Source organism: Monodelphis domestica, chromosome 4 (assembly GCF_027887165.1).
Source record: "Monodelphis domestica isolate mMonDom1 chromosome 4, mMonDom1.pri, whole genome shotgun sequence".
Classification (NCBI taxonomy): domain Eukaryota; kingdom Metazoa; phylum Chordata; class Mammalia; order Didelphimorphia; family Didelphidae; genus Monodelphis; species Monodelphis domestica.
Window position 1 is genome coordinate 196395859 of NC_077230.1, and position 15569 is coordinate 196411427.

Here is a 15569-nt window from a genome sequence, read left to right on the forward strand (position 1 = left end):
ATACAATTTTACTTGCAGATTTCATTAACAGCCACGTTTTTAATAATTATGTGTTGATGATTGTAAAATATAATTATCTTTCTATAACCTTCGTGACATCTCCAGTTGACTATTGAACATCTCAGACTGAATGTCCTATAGTATCTGAAACTAAACGTGTACCAAATGGAACCCATTTTTTTTGCCCCCAAGTCTTCCTACTTTCAAAACTTCCATATTACTGTCAAGAATGCCACCGCTGAGGGCAGGAAGGTGACTCAGTGAATTGAGAGCCAGGCCTAGAGAGGGGAGTTCCTGGGTTCAAATATGGCCTCAGATACTTCCTAGCTGTGTGACTCTGGATAATTCACTAAACCCCACATTGCCTAGCCCTTACCTTCTGTCTTAGAACCAATATGTACAGTATTGAATGTAAGACAGAAAGTAAGAGTTAGTTAGTTAGTTAGTTTGTTTTTTAGTATCATTAGCCTCCAAGTTTCTCAGAACTATAATCTAGATCATTTTTTAATCGTCATTTTCTATGACACTCACCCTCAGGTTCATTCTTTTGCCAAGTCCTGTCAATTTTCCCCTGGAAACATCTCTTGCATTCATCATTTTATCTCCTTGGATACTGCTACCACTCTGGTACAAACTGTATCACCTAATATCTATTTTTTATTTAAGTTTATTTAATTAATCAATTAACTTATAATATTTTCCATGGTTACATGATCCATTTTCTTTCCCTCTGCTCCTCCCACTCCCTCTCATAGCCAATGAGCAATTACAATGGGTTTTACATATATCATTGATCAAAACCTATTTCCATATTATTAATATTTGTACTAGGGTGATCATTTAGAGTCTACATCCCCAATCATATCCCCATCGAATTATGTGATCAAGCAGTTGTTTTTCTTCTGTGTTTCTACTCCCAGAGATCTTTCTCTGGGTATTGATAATGTTCTTTATCATAAGTCCCTCAGAATTGTCCTGGATCATGGCATTGCTGCTAGTAGAGAAGTCTATTATATTCTATTGTGGTACAGTGTATGTCTCTGTGTATTATGTTCTCCTGGTTCTGCTCCTTTCACTCTGCATCACTTCCTGGAGGTTGTTCCAGTTCACATGGAATTCCGTAGTTTATCATTCCTTTTAGCATAGTATTCCATCACCAATGGATACCCCAACTTGTTAAGCCATTTCCTAATTGAGGGGCATCCTTCATTTTCCAATATTTTGCCACCATAACAAGCGTGGCCATAAATACTTTTGTAGATGTATTTTTCCCCATTATCTCTTTGAGGTACAAACCCAACAGTCATGGCTAGATCAAAGGGAAAGCAGTCTTTAAAAGCCATTTGGACATAGTTCCAAATTGCTATCCAGAATGGTTAGATAAATTCACAAGTCCACCAAAAGAGCATTAGTGTTCCAATTTTGCCACATCCCCTCCAACATTTATTACTTTCCTTTGCTTTCATATTAGCCAATCTGTTAAGTGTGAGTGGTACCTCAGAGTTGTTTTGAGTTGCATTTCTCTAATTATAAGAGATTTAGAAGACTTTTTCATGTGCTTATTGATAGTTTTGATTTATTTATCTGAAAATTGCCTATTCATGTCCCTTGCCCATTTATCACTTGAGGGATGGCTTGATTTTTTATACAACTGATTTAGCTCCTTGTAAATTTGTGTAATTAGACTTTTGTCAGAGTTTTTTCTTATGAAGATTTTTTTTCCAACTTGTTGCTTCCCTTCTAATTTTGTTTACATTGGTTTTGTTTGTACAAAACCTTTTTAATTTAATGTAATCAAAATTATTTATTTTACATTTTGTAATTTTTTCTAATTCTTGCATGGTCTTAAAATCTTTCTTTTCCCATAGTTCTGACAGGTATGCTATTCTATATTCACCTAATTTACTTATTGTTTTCTTCTTTATATTTATCACTCACCCATTCTGAATTTATCTTGGGATAGAGTGTGAGATGTTGATCTGAACCTAATCTCTCCCTTAATATTTTCCAATTTTCCCAGCAGTTTTTGTCAAATACCGGGTTTTTGTCCCCAAAGCTGGGCTCTTTGGGTTTATCATAGACTGTCTTGCTGAGATCACTTATCCCAAGTCTATTCCAATGATCCACCCTTCTGTCTCTTAACCAGTACCATATGATTTTGATGACTACTGCTTTATAGTACAGTTTAAGGTCTGGTACACCTAGGCCCCCTTGCTTCACTTTTTTTTCATTACTTCCCTTGATATTCTTGATCTTTTGTTCTTCCAAATAAACTTTGTTATAATTTTTTCTAATTCAGCAAAAAAAAGTTTTTGGTAGTTGATTGCCATTTTTATTATATTAACTCATCCTGTCCATGAGCAATTAATGTTTTTCCAATTATTTTGATCTAGTTTTAATTGTGTGGAAAGTGTTTTGTAGTGTATTCATATAGTTCCTGTGTTTGTCTTGGTAAATTGATTCCTAAATATTTTATATTGTCTAGTGTGATTTTAAATAGAATTTCTCTTTCTAACTATTGCTGCTGGATTGTGTTGGAAATATATAGAAATGCCGATGATTTGTGTGGGTTTATTTTGTATCCTGCAACCTTGCTAAAGTTGTTGATTATTTCCACTAGCTTCTTAGTTGATTCTCTAGAATTCTTTAAGTAGACCATCATATCATTTGCAAAGAGTGAGAGAATAGTCTCCTCACTGCCTACCTTAATCTCCATAATTCCTTTTTCTTCTTTAATTACTACTGTTAGTGTTTCTAGTTCAATGTTAAATAATAGAGGTGATAATGGACATTCTTGTTTCACTTCTAATCTTATTGGGAAGACTTCTAATTCATCCCCATTGAAGATGATGCTTGCTAATGGTTTTAAATATATATTGTTTGTTATTTTTAGGAAAGACCCTTCTATTCCTATACTTTCTAGTGTTTTCAACAAGAATGACATATTTTGTCAAAGGTTTTTTTCTACATCTATTGAGATAATCATGTTTTTTCTGTTGGTTTGGTTGTTGATATGGTCAATTATGCAGATAGTTTTACTAATGTTGAACCATCCTTGAATTCCTGGTACAAATCCTACCTGGTCATAGTGAATAACCCTTGTGATGACTTCCTGGAGTCTTTTTTCTATTATTATATTTAAGATTTTTGCATCTATGTTCATTAAGGAGATTGGTCTGTAGTTTTCTTTCTTTTTTTTTTTAGTCTACCTGGCTTTGGAATTATATTATTTACTTTGCAATTTGTTTTAAATCTGCCTTTCCAGGAGCCCTTTTTGATTATAATTTTTATTGTATTATAGTCCAAAATTTTGCATTTATTATTTCTGCTTTCCTACATTTGCTTGCAATGTTTTTATGACATAGTACATGATCAATTTTTGTGTATGTGCTATGTGCTGCTGAAAAGAAGGTATATTCCTTTTTATCCCTATTTATTTTTCTTCACATATCTGTTAGCTATAATTTTTCTATCATTTCATTCACTTCCCTTATTTTTTTAAATCATTTTTTGTTTCGATTTATCTATTTCTGATAGAGGAAGGTTAAAGTTCCCTATTAGTATGCTTTTACTATCCATTTCCTCCTTAAGCTCCTTTAGTTTCTCCTTTAGAAATCTGATTGCTGTACCATTTAGTGAATATATGTGGAGTATTGATATTTCTTTCTTATTTATACTGCCTTTCATCAAGATGTAATTAACTTCCTTATCTCTTTTAATGAAATCTATTTTTGTTTTAGCTTTGTCTGAGATCATAATTGCTACTCCTGCCTTCTTTGTCTCAGTTGCAGCCCAGTAAATTCTGCTCTACCCTCTTACTTTTACCCTTTGTTTATCTACCTGCCTAAAGTGTGTTTCTTGTAGACAACACATGTTAGGATTGTGGTTTTTAATCTATTCTGTTATCTGCTTGCTTTTTATTGGTGAGTTCATCCCATTCCCATTTAGGATTACTGTCTGTGTATTTCCCTCCATTTTGACTTCCTCCTTAGGTTCTGCCTTTTCTCTTATCCTTCTTACCCTTTCTCCAACTTTTTGCTTTTGGTCAGTTTCCCCACTTTCCCCTCCCTAATGTTACTCCCCTTCACAGCACCTCCACCTCTTATTGATTTCCCTCTTGCTATAGTGACTTTTAAACTACCTTCCCTACCCTCTCCCTCTCTTGTATTGCCTCCTTCCCCACCAGTCTGTTTACTACTCTTCTATTTCTCTGTAGGGCAGGATACAATTCTCTTCCCCATTGGGTCTGATTGTTCTTCCCTCTTTGTGCCAATTTCAATGTGTGTAAAAATTAAGTATTACCTGTCTCCAACCTCTTTCACCCTTCTATTGTATTGGTCTTCTCTCTCCCCTCCCCTCATGATCTTCTTCATGAAATATAAATTCATCCCATTTTTTCTCTTTTTCCATTTCTCTTAGTTTTATCCTCTTTTTATCTCTAGATTTATATATACAATATATATATATATATTCCATCCTATACAATTTATCAATGTTTTCTGTAAGTATACTTCTTCTAGCTACTCTGATAATAACAATTTTTAAGATTTACCAACATTATTTTTTCTAATAGGAATACAAATAATTTGAACCTATTGGTTCCCTTAACAAGTTTGTTTTCCCTTTCTTAATTACTTTTTGGTGATTCTCTTGAGTTCTGTGTTTGGGCATCAAATTTTCTCTTAAAGCCCAAATCTTTCTTTATGAATGCTTGGAAGTTTTCTATTTTATTAAATGACTATAATTTCCCCTGCAAGAATATAGTCAGTATTTCTGGGTAGTTGATTCTTGGTTATAGACCCAGTTCCCTTATTTTCTGGAATATCCTATTCCATGCCTTCTAGTCCTTAAGTGTGGATGCAGCCAGGTACTGTGTTATCCTAACTGTGGTTCCATGACATCTGAATAACTTCTTAGCAACTTGTAATATTTTTCCTTAGTCTGGTAGTTCTTGAATTTGGCTATAACATTCCTGGGCATTGTCAACTGGGAATTAAATGGAGGAGGTGATCTGTGGATTCTTTCAATCTCTACTTTTCCCTCTTGTTCAAGAATGTTGGGGCAGTTTTCTTGGATAATTTCCTGTAGAATGATGTCCAGGCTTTTTCTTTTGTTATGATCTTCTGGTAGGTTCAATAATTTTAAAAGTGTCTCTCCTTGATCTGTTATCCAGGTCTATAGTTTTGTCAATGAGGTGTTTGCTATTTTCCTCAATTTTTTCTTTCTTTTGATTTTCTTTTATAGACTCTTGCTGCCTTGTGAAGTCATTTGATTCTAGTTGTTGGATTCTAATTTTTAAATACTGAATTTCATCCCTGGCTTTTTGGTAATCCTCCTTCTGGCCTGATTTTCCTTGTAGGTCATCCTTCATCTTCTTTGCCTCATTTTCAAGCTGGTCAATTCTGGCTTTCATGACATCCTTTTCTTGTTTTATTTCATGTGCCTCTCTTTCCAGATGACTTATTTTGTTTTTTAAGTTCTTTTCCCAACTGTCTTCAGCCTCTCTTAATTGTTTTTTGAATTGTGTTTTGAGTTCTTCCAAAGCCTGTGTCCAATTCACTGAAATTTCTGCATTTTTGCTTGGTGTTCTTTGATCCTCCTGGGTTACATTTGCTCTTTTTTCATTTCCTGGATAGAAGTTGTTGATTGCAATTTCTTTTTACTTTTTCTATTGTTTACTCATATTTTTCCTTCCTCGCCCCCTGTCATTGGCTATATTTTGTTCCTCTGTTTATTTGCTGGATCTGTGGGTTTGGGCTATTCTGTCCTGAAGGGGCTTCTTCTCTGCTCTGTGGATTGACTAGATTAGGCTGATGGAATATGTAGGAGTAAAAATGAATATATGCTCCTATTATTTAAAAATATAGGATTTTCTAAAATAATAAATCAGAAGAGAAGAAAAAAGAAAAAGATTTCTTTCAGTTAAGTGAGCAGAGCAAAGATAGTCAGAGACTCACACCTGCATCACTTTACCAAAAGCACAAGCTCTCCCCAAAAAGAGCCTCACAGCATGAGTCTCAGCCAAATTTTTCTCCCAAGCATCCTTATGTAAAAAGAGGACATAACTTAAAAGGATATTGGGAATATAGCTCAGTTGTGGCATTTTTTTCCATCTGCACAAGTATTAATGAGCCCTGAGGTCAGATCTTCCTGAGCTGGAAGCAGAAGCTGAAGGTGCATATACAGGTGTGGCATCTAAAGGGAGTTGTGCTTCCCACCCTTTTATCAAGGTATTCTGTAGTGGTTGAAGTCCTGACCCTGGTAGCTTAGTCAGTAAGGTTCTCAGCACAGTCAGTGGGAAAGGGGTGTTGGAGACTCAGTCCCTGCCCTCTGAAGGCCTCTTATCTGCTCTATTAATAAGATTAGGCCAGGGTGGAGATAGATGTACCCTGAGGTCAAAACCTGGGGGGTGGGGGCAAGGTGGAGGGTTTTGGCCGAGGCTAGGCTACCCTCTCTGTCCTTCTTCTCTAGCTTACTCTCTGCTGACTGTTGTCAGAACCCTGAGCTTGGCACAGCTATGACAGCAAGGCACTCCTTCCCTCCAGGCTAGAGCCCTTGCCTCAAGATCCCAGTGATCACAGAGACTCATCATAGTAAGTTGGTGGGGGGGGGGGGGTTTCTGGGACCTTCCTTCTTCCTTCTCCTTAAACCTGAAGAATTAAAGAATTCAGGCTTTTTTATGTACCTTTTAATTTGAATCCAGCAGGGAGTTACCCAGCTCTGACTACTTGTTAGATTTGGTTTTCTGTCCTCTCTGGACTTATGCTGAGTCTCTCCACCCCTCACCTCATGTCTAGATTAGTCTCCTTGTCTCAAATGTCTCCCTATTCCAGGCCACCCTCTACTCAGTTGTCAAATTAATCTTTCTAAAACATATACCTGATCATGACACTGCCCTAGTCAATAAATTCTAGTAACTCCCTATCACTTTCAGGATCAAACATAAAATTCATTGTCCAGGTAGAAGGGAGGGCCAGGAAGAGAGAGTCAGGAGACCAACTGTCACTCTCCCCATTGCCTCTCCCCCCAATAACTGTCATTGCTGTCAATCAATTTCACTGCTGTTTGCTCCAACTCAGTGGCAGAAGGGCCTGAACTTGCCTCAGTTTTCCTTTCCACAATATGTGTACATATGTATATGTATATAGATAGAGAGTAAGAGAGAAAGAGAACATTATATATATATATATATATATAATAGCTTGTTTGTATAAAGTTGTTTTGTTATCTCCCCATTAGACTACGAATCCCTTGAGATAAGGAATTATATTTTGCTTTTCTTTGTATCCACAGAATTTAGCATAGTGCCTGTCACATAGTAAGCGTTTAATAAATGCTTAGACCAACTGACTGATAACACATAAAATCAATATATCAAAATATTATGCTCTCTGAGCACTGTAAAATCCTGTGTCTCTGTTAAAATATATATCACTCAGCACAAGGAGCTCATTCTTTGATAAGTGTCCTTGTACAGTAGTCTATCATGGTACAATTCCATTCATCTGTAGATCTTCTCTTTTCTTGGGTTTCTTAATTATACACTGAACCTGGACTATGTGAAAATAAAAATGAATGAATACTCCAAGTATTTAAATTGATAGGATTTAATAACAACAAAGTGAGAAGGAAAGGGGTTCCTTCAGTGGAGTGAGCAGAGCAAGGAGCCAGAGATCCACACTTGTCAGAGCCAAAGCAAAAGCCCAAAAAGCCTCAGTGTGGGTTTCAGCAAAATTTATAACCAAACCCACAGCAGGGTACAACATGGGGACACAAGACAAGGGGACCCTCGGAAGAGTAAAGAATGCTGGGAAATGAAGTCCGGACACAATATTTTTTTTAAAACCCATGGCTTTAACATCCTTCCATTTCATGATTCCAGTTGAAGTGTTTTTCAGTAATAATTTTACAAATTTAGTCTCTTTTTTTCTTAGATTTTTAGACTTATGTCATACAACATTTTCATGGATTAATTTTTGTCATCAAATCACTGATGATTTAGCAAATTTAGATTAGCAAATTTCCATCTCTATTTCCCAAGGAATAGGTAAAAAAAAATACAAGCATTACATATATATTCTGTGTCAGGCATTGTGCTAGCCACTGAGGATAATAGGACAAATAATGAAGCAATCCTTTCTTGCAATTAGTTTACATTTTAGTGAAGAAGATAACAAGCATATATAAAATTTTTGAGGAGAGGCTTCATGCTGAAAATGATGAGATGAGATCAGTACAGTCTAGATTCATTGTTTAAAAGCTAATTTAGGTTACATATCAAAAATACTTTAGTAGAGATATGAGTATAAAGTAGTTATAGAGAAATGATGAATTATTTGTGAAATAGAGAAGGTAAACTGAGGAAATTGTTTCTTTTGCAATGACTGCTGTCCTCTGGCTGTGACTAGGGAATTGCTAGAGGGGAACCTAAAACTGCTTATTTGTAATGGAGGTAGGAATGAGAAATGCTGAGGGATGCTGGTACAGGGATGCTGTTCCAGGGGACTGCTACCACACAAAGATGCTGGTACACAGGGGACTGCTCTGGGGAATGCTCTGGGGTTTGTCTACTGATCCCTACTGATGGCTGATGGATCAGTATATCTTTCTAATCTCCTCCTCCTTTTCACTCCCTCCCTTCTCCCACCCACTTCTTCCTGCCACCCTCACCTCCCAGTTCTTCTTGAAGCCTTTGGTTTCTTCCCTCCCCCCTAGATAAACCATAAAGATACTCTTTTCTTTTCCTCTTTCAAGTCAAGGGGTTTATTGGGATAACAGGATGGGAAACTGACATGAGAGGGATGAGGATGCCCCTAATCTAAAATGAGGAAGAATTTGAGGGTTTGAGAAAGTAGTCCAGTCACAAACTGTGACTCTAAGACAGAGAAATGAAGGGTGACAGCTGTTTAAATTCTTCTCTCTTCTTCTTCACAAAGTCAACAAGGTCTCTCAGCTTAATATCTGAAGCCCCCCTCCCAAGGGTCCTTAAGTCAGAGACAACTCCCCAAGAAAGAAAAGAAAGTCCAAAAATTTCTCCCCTGGTCAGCTTCAACTGCCCCAAACCAGAGAGACTTAGATGAAATCCAAGCCCAGTTTTTGCTTCTTCTCTCTGTGTGGCCAGAAACCCCCAACTGCCACTCCTGGGAACATTGTGTTTGGAACCTTCCTCTTGATTGACAGCCAGGTCCCCAGCCTTGGTTCTTGCATCTTGGCTTAGAAGACTTCTCTCTCTCCATGCCTCTACCACATTTGCAATTCAACAGCCCAGTCTATGAATTTAGGTGCATAAAGGAGCCAACATTTATGATACTTTTGTTGCATGTGAGTTATGGGAATGGCACCTTTTCAATCATTTTATGAGGTTAGTTTCCAGGAGTTTCAAATACTCTTGTGCAAAAAGAGTACATGAATGCCAGCTGAAATCCTAAATCTGAAGTGAATAGCATTTTGGTATTACAATAGAAGTCTGTTAGCTGGGGCTACAGTTAAGAGGTTTTTAATAGGCTATGATGTTAATGGAGATGATTTAATTGAAAAAGATAGCCTGTGTCTAATGGAAACTTGGCCCTGTGCTATGCTATTGCTGAGTGAATTAAAAGGTTTACATAAGACTACATTGTTGAGGTTCTTGGGGGGAAATAAAGACAAAACAATACCCAGCACCTCGAAAACATTCCACTGACATTTCTATTTTCCCCATTTACACAAAGCAGCAGATCTCACAGGAATAAATATCACCTATTCAATTCCATTTTAAAAGCACTGAAAATGAAAATGTTCTTTCTGCTTTCAGGAGTTAAACATCTGAAAAACCAGAATGACTCAGCATTCCCAGAAGAAGAAGAAGGAGTTAATGAAAGAGAAGAACAGTGGGACCACTAGTCATGGAAACAAGGCAAGAAAGGTTGTTGTGAATAACTGAACTGCTAACCTTTCCGAATATCCCCTGGAACTCCACTGCTCAGCTTCTGGAAGTATTCTCCATCTTGGCACTCCATAATCACCCAGTAGTGTACCGTCAGGGAAGCACTCCACTGGATTTTAGAACCACGTGCATCTTCTTCCATAGCACTTATCACCCAGGAATAAACATTTATTTTACAATGAGCTTTCTTTCTAATGATTTAGAAATGCCATTTGCAAACATGTACGTAATATAACTTTAATATTGCCAGTGCTTAATTCCCAATGTCTTTCTGTTATGATTTGCATTAAAGGTCACCTGTAAATAGTATCCTTCTAAAGCTACAAAATAAATACAAAATACCTTTAGAAATGGTCATGTGTCTGAGTCAAACCTGGAGAAAAATACTTAATGAAAGGTGAACATCTAAGACAGTCACTGCATCGATCACATTTAAGTATACAACACAGGATTTAGAATGTGCTTCAAAATGATCATGTTGGCTTTGGTGAATCATAAGACCAAACTATATTAAGCTCCTGGCATTCTGCTTCTTCCTCTATGACTGGATTTTATTCGTAATTAAAATGAACCCTGAGTTTTGCTCTTTTCCTAAGCTCAGAAAATTTCTATTTCCCAGCTTCTTCCATTCCAGTTCAAAATGAAATACCATGAGAAAAAAGTCTCTGGATCCAAAAAAGACATGTCTTTATGTTTTGCTGAAAATATATCACCACTGTACTTGTTTCTATTTTGTCAGGATCGTCAATGTTTTATACATATTTCCTTAACCATGTTCAAATCCCATACATTCATTGACTTGAAATCACTACAGTATGCACTATGTATACAAATATAAAAGCATACAAGTTTCTGCCCTCAATGAGGTCACATTCTCTCTCTCTCTCTCTCTCTCTCTCTCTCTCTCTCTCTCTCTCTCTCTCTCTCTCTCTCTCTCTCTCTCTCTCTCTCTCTCCCCCCCTCTCTCTCTGTCGTCTCTGTCTCTGTCTCTCTCTCATACAACATGACTTTAAGTATAATAAAAAGTAATTTGAGGAGAGAGAGCCTCAAAGGTGCCAGGAATATCCTATGCAGTTATAGAGGCAAGAGATGAAATTAAGTTAGAGAATAATATCTGATAGATTAGCTCATTTGGAATGTGGAATTCTTTAAAAGGCTCAGAGAGTTTACTTGGATAACTTTAAATATCAAGTTGAGAAATCTCTATTTTTCTGCTATATAATAACCATTGACAATTTTTGAACAGAGGAGTTATATGGTCAAATCTTTGTTTTAGGAATATTGTTTTAGTAACTATGTGAACAGGTAGCTAGGTGGCATGGTGGAGAGAGAGCCTAGCTTGAAATTAGGAAGACTCATTTTCATGTACTTGAATCCTCAGACACTTGTTTGCTGTGTGACCCTGGAAAGGTCACCTATCCCAGTTTACCTCAGTTTCCTCATCTGTAAAATGAGCCAGAGAAGGAAATGACAAAAATGCCAGTGTCTTTGGCAAGAAAACTCCAAATAGGGTCATGAAGAATTGAACATGGTTGAAAACAAGTTCAATGAAAAAAGTTATGTGAAGCACAGATTTATAAAGAGTGAGTTTTGAATTGATGAGACTATTAGTAGACAATTGGAATAATTTAGAACAATAGTGTCAAACTCAAATAGAAAGAAGGACCACTAAATCATACATAAGGATTCCTACAATTTGAATATTGATTAGAAAACCACATATTATCTGTTATTTTGCATTTTTATTTATTTTCTCAAATATTTCTCGATTGCATTTTAATCTTGTTTCTATAAAATTCATGCCTGACACCTCTGATTTAGATGGTAAAGGATTGAATGAAATGATGAGTGACCATGTAAGCAAGCAATATTGTGAAGATAGAATTAATTAATAAGACTTGGCTACTGATCTGATATAGGAAGCATGAGGGGAAAAAGTCAAAGGCAATTTAAAGGTTGTGAATATGAATAGTCAAAGATGGTGACACTTTCAACATAAATAGAAATGTTTGAAGATGGATTGGCTTAGGAAGGGGTCAGAGAAATGATATATTTCATTTTGAACATGTTGAATTTTAAATGTTGATGAGACATCCAGGTAAACATGTTTATCAGGCAGTTGGTAATATAGACTAGACTTCAGGAGAAAAATTAAAAAAAAAAGTATTTATATTTGGGAGTTATCTGCACAGGGATCTAATCAGAATTCATGGAAGAAGAGTATATCACCTGAGAAAGAGTGTGTCCAGAACTGAATTTTCGGAGACAACCAAGGGCTAGAAGATAGCTGTTGATTAAGCAAAGAAGAATAAGGGGAAGTCATCCAAGTAGGAAGAGCATTAAGACAGAACATTGTCACAGAAGTCAAGGGAGAAAATATCCAGGCAGAATTTAAGACTTCATAAAGTCCAAATGGAAGAAAGACCAAGAAAAGGTACTTGGACTTAGCAGTTAAGAGATTGCTGGTCACCTTTTAGAGAGAATTTCAGTCAAGTGGTAGGATCAAAAGGGTTAAGAATTAGATGTAAGGTGAGAAAATGAAGAGAATTGGTGCAATCAACTTAGGGAATTTGGGTACAAATTCCTGGAGAGATGAGAGGATATAGGACAATAGCTTGAAGAAATGGTAAATTGAAGTTTCCTTTTTTAAATTTTTTTCAAGATAGGAGAACTTAGTATGTTTGTAGGCAGGAAAAGGAGATCCCAGAGAAGATGTGCAGACATATCTAGAGATTTGTGACCCTCCCTGTGAGCGATTGACTTGGAATGAAGATGTACATAATAAGAGTTAGGAAAGTTAATGAATTTAGAGGCTAGGGAGTTCCAGAGGATCTCATGGTGAATATTAAAGTACCCCAGAGGGAGGGCAGTGGTTTGGGGGAAAGGTGAGAGTATGAGACAAGAATCAAACTCTTTGATAAAGGAAGAACAATGATATGAGGCTTGGCTGTGACTACTCAAGGATTTGGGAAATGTGATGAACACAGAATGAACACAAAACATAGAATGAACACAAAAGGGAAAGATTTTGTTGAGTGATAATGGCAAAGGCACACTTCAAAAGGGTAGTGAAGAATAAGGAAAATGCCTTCTTTTCTTGGTACAGTCTTAAGAAACTTTAGAGAACTGGCATCTAGTACTGGAGATGGAGATCAGGGATAGATTATCTTTCAGAGGAAGTCAAGTTACTATTAGCACCAAAATATGGAAAGAATATGAGGAAAAGAGAGTAAGGATGAAAAGGAGGTTTTACTATACTTTTGATTCTGAAGGAAGAGGGTTAAGGTTAATAGGGATGAGAATATAGTCTTCTTCTACTAAGAAAGGGTTATGATCGTTTTTATCCTTCAAAGGATAGCAAGTCTGAGACTCAGGCTTTTTAATTCCTTAGTTAGGAAGCTTTCACTGCAATGCCCATTCCACATTTCTCGGAGAGGTATTGAATGATAACTGCTCTAGTCATTATTTTCATAGGCTGTCAGAAACCATTCTCTTTCCTACAATATTTTTCCTTACTGACTACCATTAAATTAGTATATAGTAACGTCAAAACAAATAGTCAAGAATGATTTTTCATTGCATAATTTTGAAAAAAAAAGGCACTCATCTTATCCTTGATCCACATGTACAAACAATTCAGGTTAATTACATACTGGGGAATAGAAAATCCTGTCTAATCACATCAAAGGTTTTGAAACCCCCATGCAACATATTTTATTTTACTTGCCCGGAGGAAAATCTTGGGGGAGTGTGTGGAGTAGTTGAGTATTAGGGAAGTTTAACAGAGGGAGAATTTACCAGAATCTTTTACTTGCTTTCTAAATCATTGGCTCTAGGTACCCAAATTTCAAAGCTTGAGTAACTATCTCAGAGCAAAAAAACAAAACAAGAAATTTTATATTTCTCAGACTTTAAAAAGTAATTTTTATTTTGACATTTGGATATGTTAGGGTTGGGGCAGGGGATAGACATTTTACAAATCAAGAAATTTCTAGAAACTTGAATAAAAAGGCTTTAAGTCTTAGATCTTTGGAACTTTAGCCTGGGATACATTAACTTGTTTAAAGCTGCTTGTTTTTTTCACACTCTCACGTTACAAAAATGCTGTCTGGCTTGAAGAGTGTGCAGCCTAGAGGTCTACTTCTGGTCTTGAAAATGAGCTGGACAAAAGATATACTTATGACAATAATATGGCAAAAACTGGAAATGGCACTCTGGCCAAGCCTTTACTTGTAAACATTTAGGAAGCTCTTAGCATGTTCCAGCCACTATGATAAATGTTGGGTCTCTAAAGAAAGCCCCAAACATGGTCTTTGCCCTCAAGTCTTTCACACTTTAAAAAAAATCACATGTATTTTTTTATGTTTTTTTGTTTGTTACAAATACCTATATTCCTCAAACTTGAAATCTGGCTGAATACTGTCCCAAATGGCAACTGGTGAAACCACTCACCACAGTTAAAATTAGGGTAATATTACAAGGACTTTTCCTCAGGACCTAGCATTTAGAAGTCACTGATAGCACTTACAAAGCTTAAGCAATGTGAAATCTATTGAGATTAGAACCTAGTTATAACATAGTTAATCAGCTAAAATCAGAAGTTATCAGATGGCATTAAACTCCCCAATGACCCCACTCTGTCCCATTCTTCCCACATTTCTTCATAATGATGAGCTTGCTGACCTGAAGTTCCTAAGGGGAGGGCCATTGCTTCCTGCTGTTTGTCCCTAGCAAGATTTGGGCCCTGAGTACAAGATATCCTATGCACAGGCTCTGCCACTTGAAATGTTGGTGTTAAACAAAATAGACAAAAACCTCATGGAAACAAAGGATTGCTCAATATTCCCTATAAGATATAATTTGAAAGTCATTTGAAATAGTTCTTCATGAATACAATTCTTCCTAGCACTCAACTTTCTAAATAGATTAAAATATAATCTTAACTACCATTTTGCTCCCACCTCTATAATTAGATGAAGTTCATATCAGTAAGAGGAATTTCAATTCCACACAAGGCTTTGCAATGGGGCTACCATCTTGAGCAAATGTCTCAACATTGCCACTGAGAGCTCTATTGGGGATGCTGCTTAGTTAGTCATTCACACTGGAATCGTGTGGTTTCAAATTTCTCCAAAGTATTCACTTTATTATTTTTTTAAATCCTTACCCTCTGTCTTAGACTCAGTACTAAGTGTCAGCTCCAAGCAGAAGGGCAGTAAGGACTGGCAATCAGAGTTAATTGACTTGCCCAGGGCCACACAGCTAGGAAGTGTCTAAGTTCATATTCAAACCCAGGACCTCCTATTTCCATGCCTGGCTCTCTATCCACTGAGCAATCTGTCTGCCCCTCAAGTATCCACTTTATACTCATAATACACAGTACTCTGTACTGTATAGTAATCAAGAATTGCAAGGGTCAGTAAGAAGTGGTTTTCCCATGGTCACTATTATATATATATATATATATATATATATATGCAATATCAGCTACTGCTACTATATGTCAGGGAGAGATTTGAGTTTAGGTTTTGTAAGATTAAAATTAAAAAGGAAATAGAAGTAAAAAAAAAACCCTAATTATCTAACAAAATTAAAACCATGTGAGCAAATTCTCCTACCTCTCGCCTCACCTCACTCCCACAGC

At 36.5% G+C, this 15569-nt stretch overlaps 1 protein-coding gene across 2 annotated transcripts in view; it reads left to right on the top strand.

The window, feature by feature from the left end:
* PPP1R1C (protein phosphatase 1 regulatory inhibitor subunit 1C) overlaps positions 1 to 10274 on the top strand; it is a 229619-nt gene extending 219345 nt beyond the window's left edge. For both annotated transcript variants that reach the window (XM_007494469.3, XM_001368986.4), the window contains exon 5: positions 9794 to 10274. In XM_007494469.3, coding sequence (XP_007494531.1) covers positions 9794 to 9808 — 15 coding nt within the window. In that variant the 3' untranslated portion in view covers positions 9809 to 10274. The remainder of the gene's footprint in view (positions 1 to 9793) is intronic.
* The last annotated feature ends 5295 nt before the right edge of the window (positions 10275 to 15569 follow it).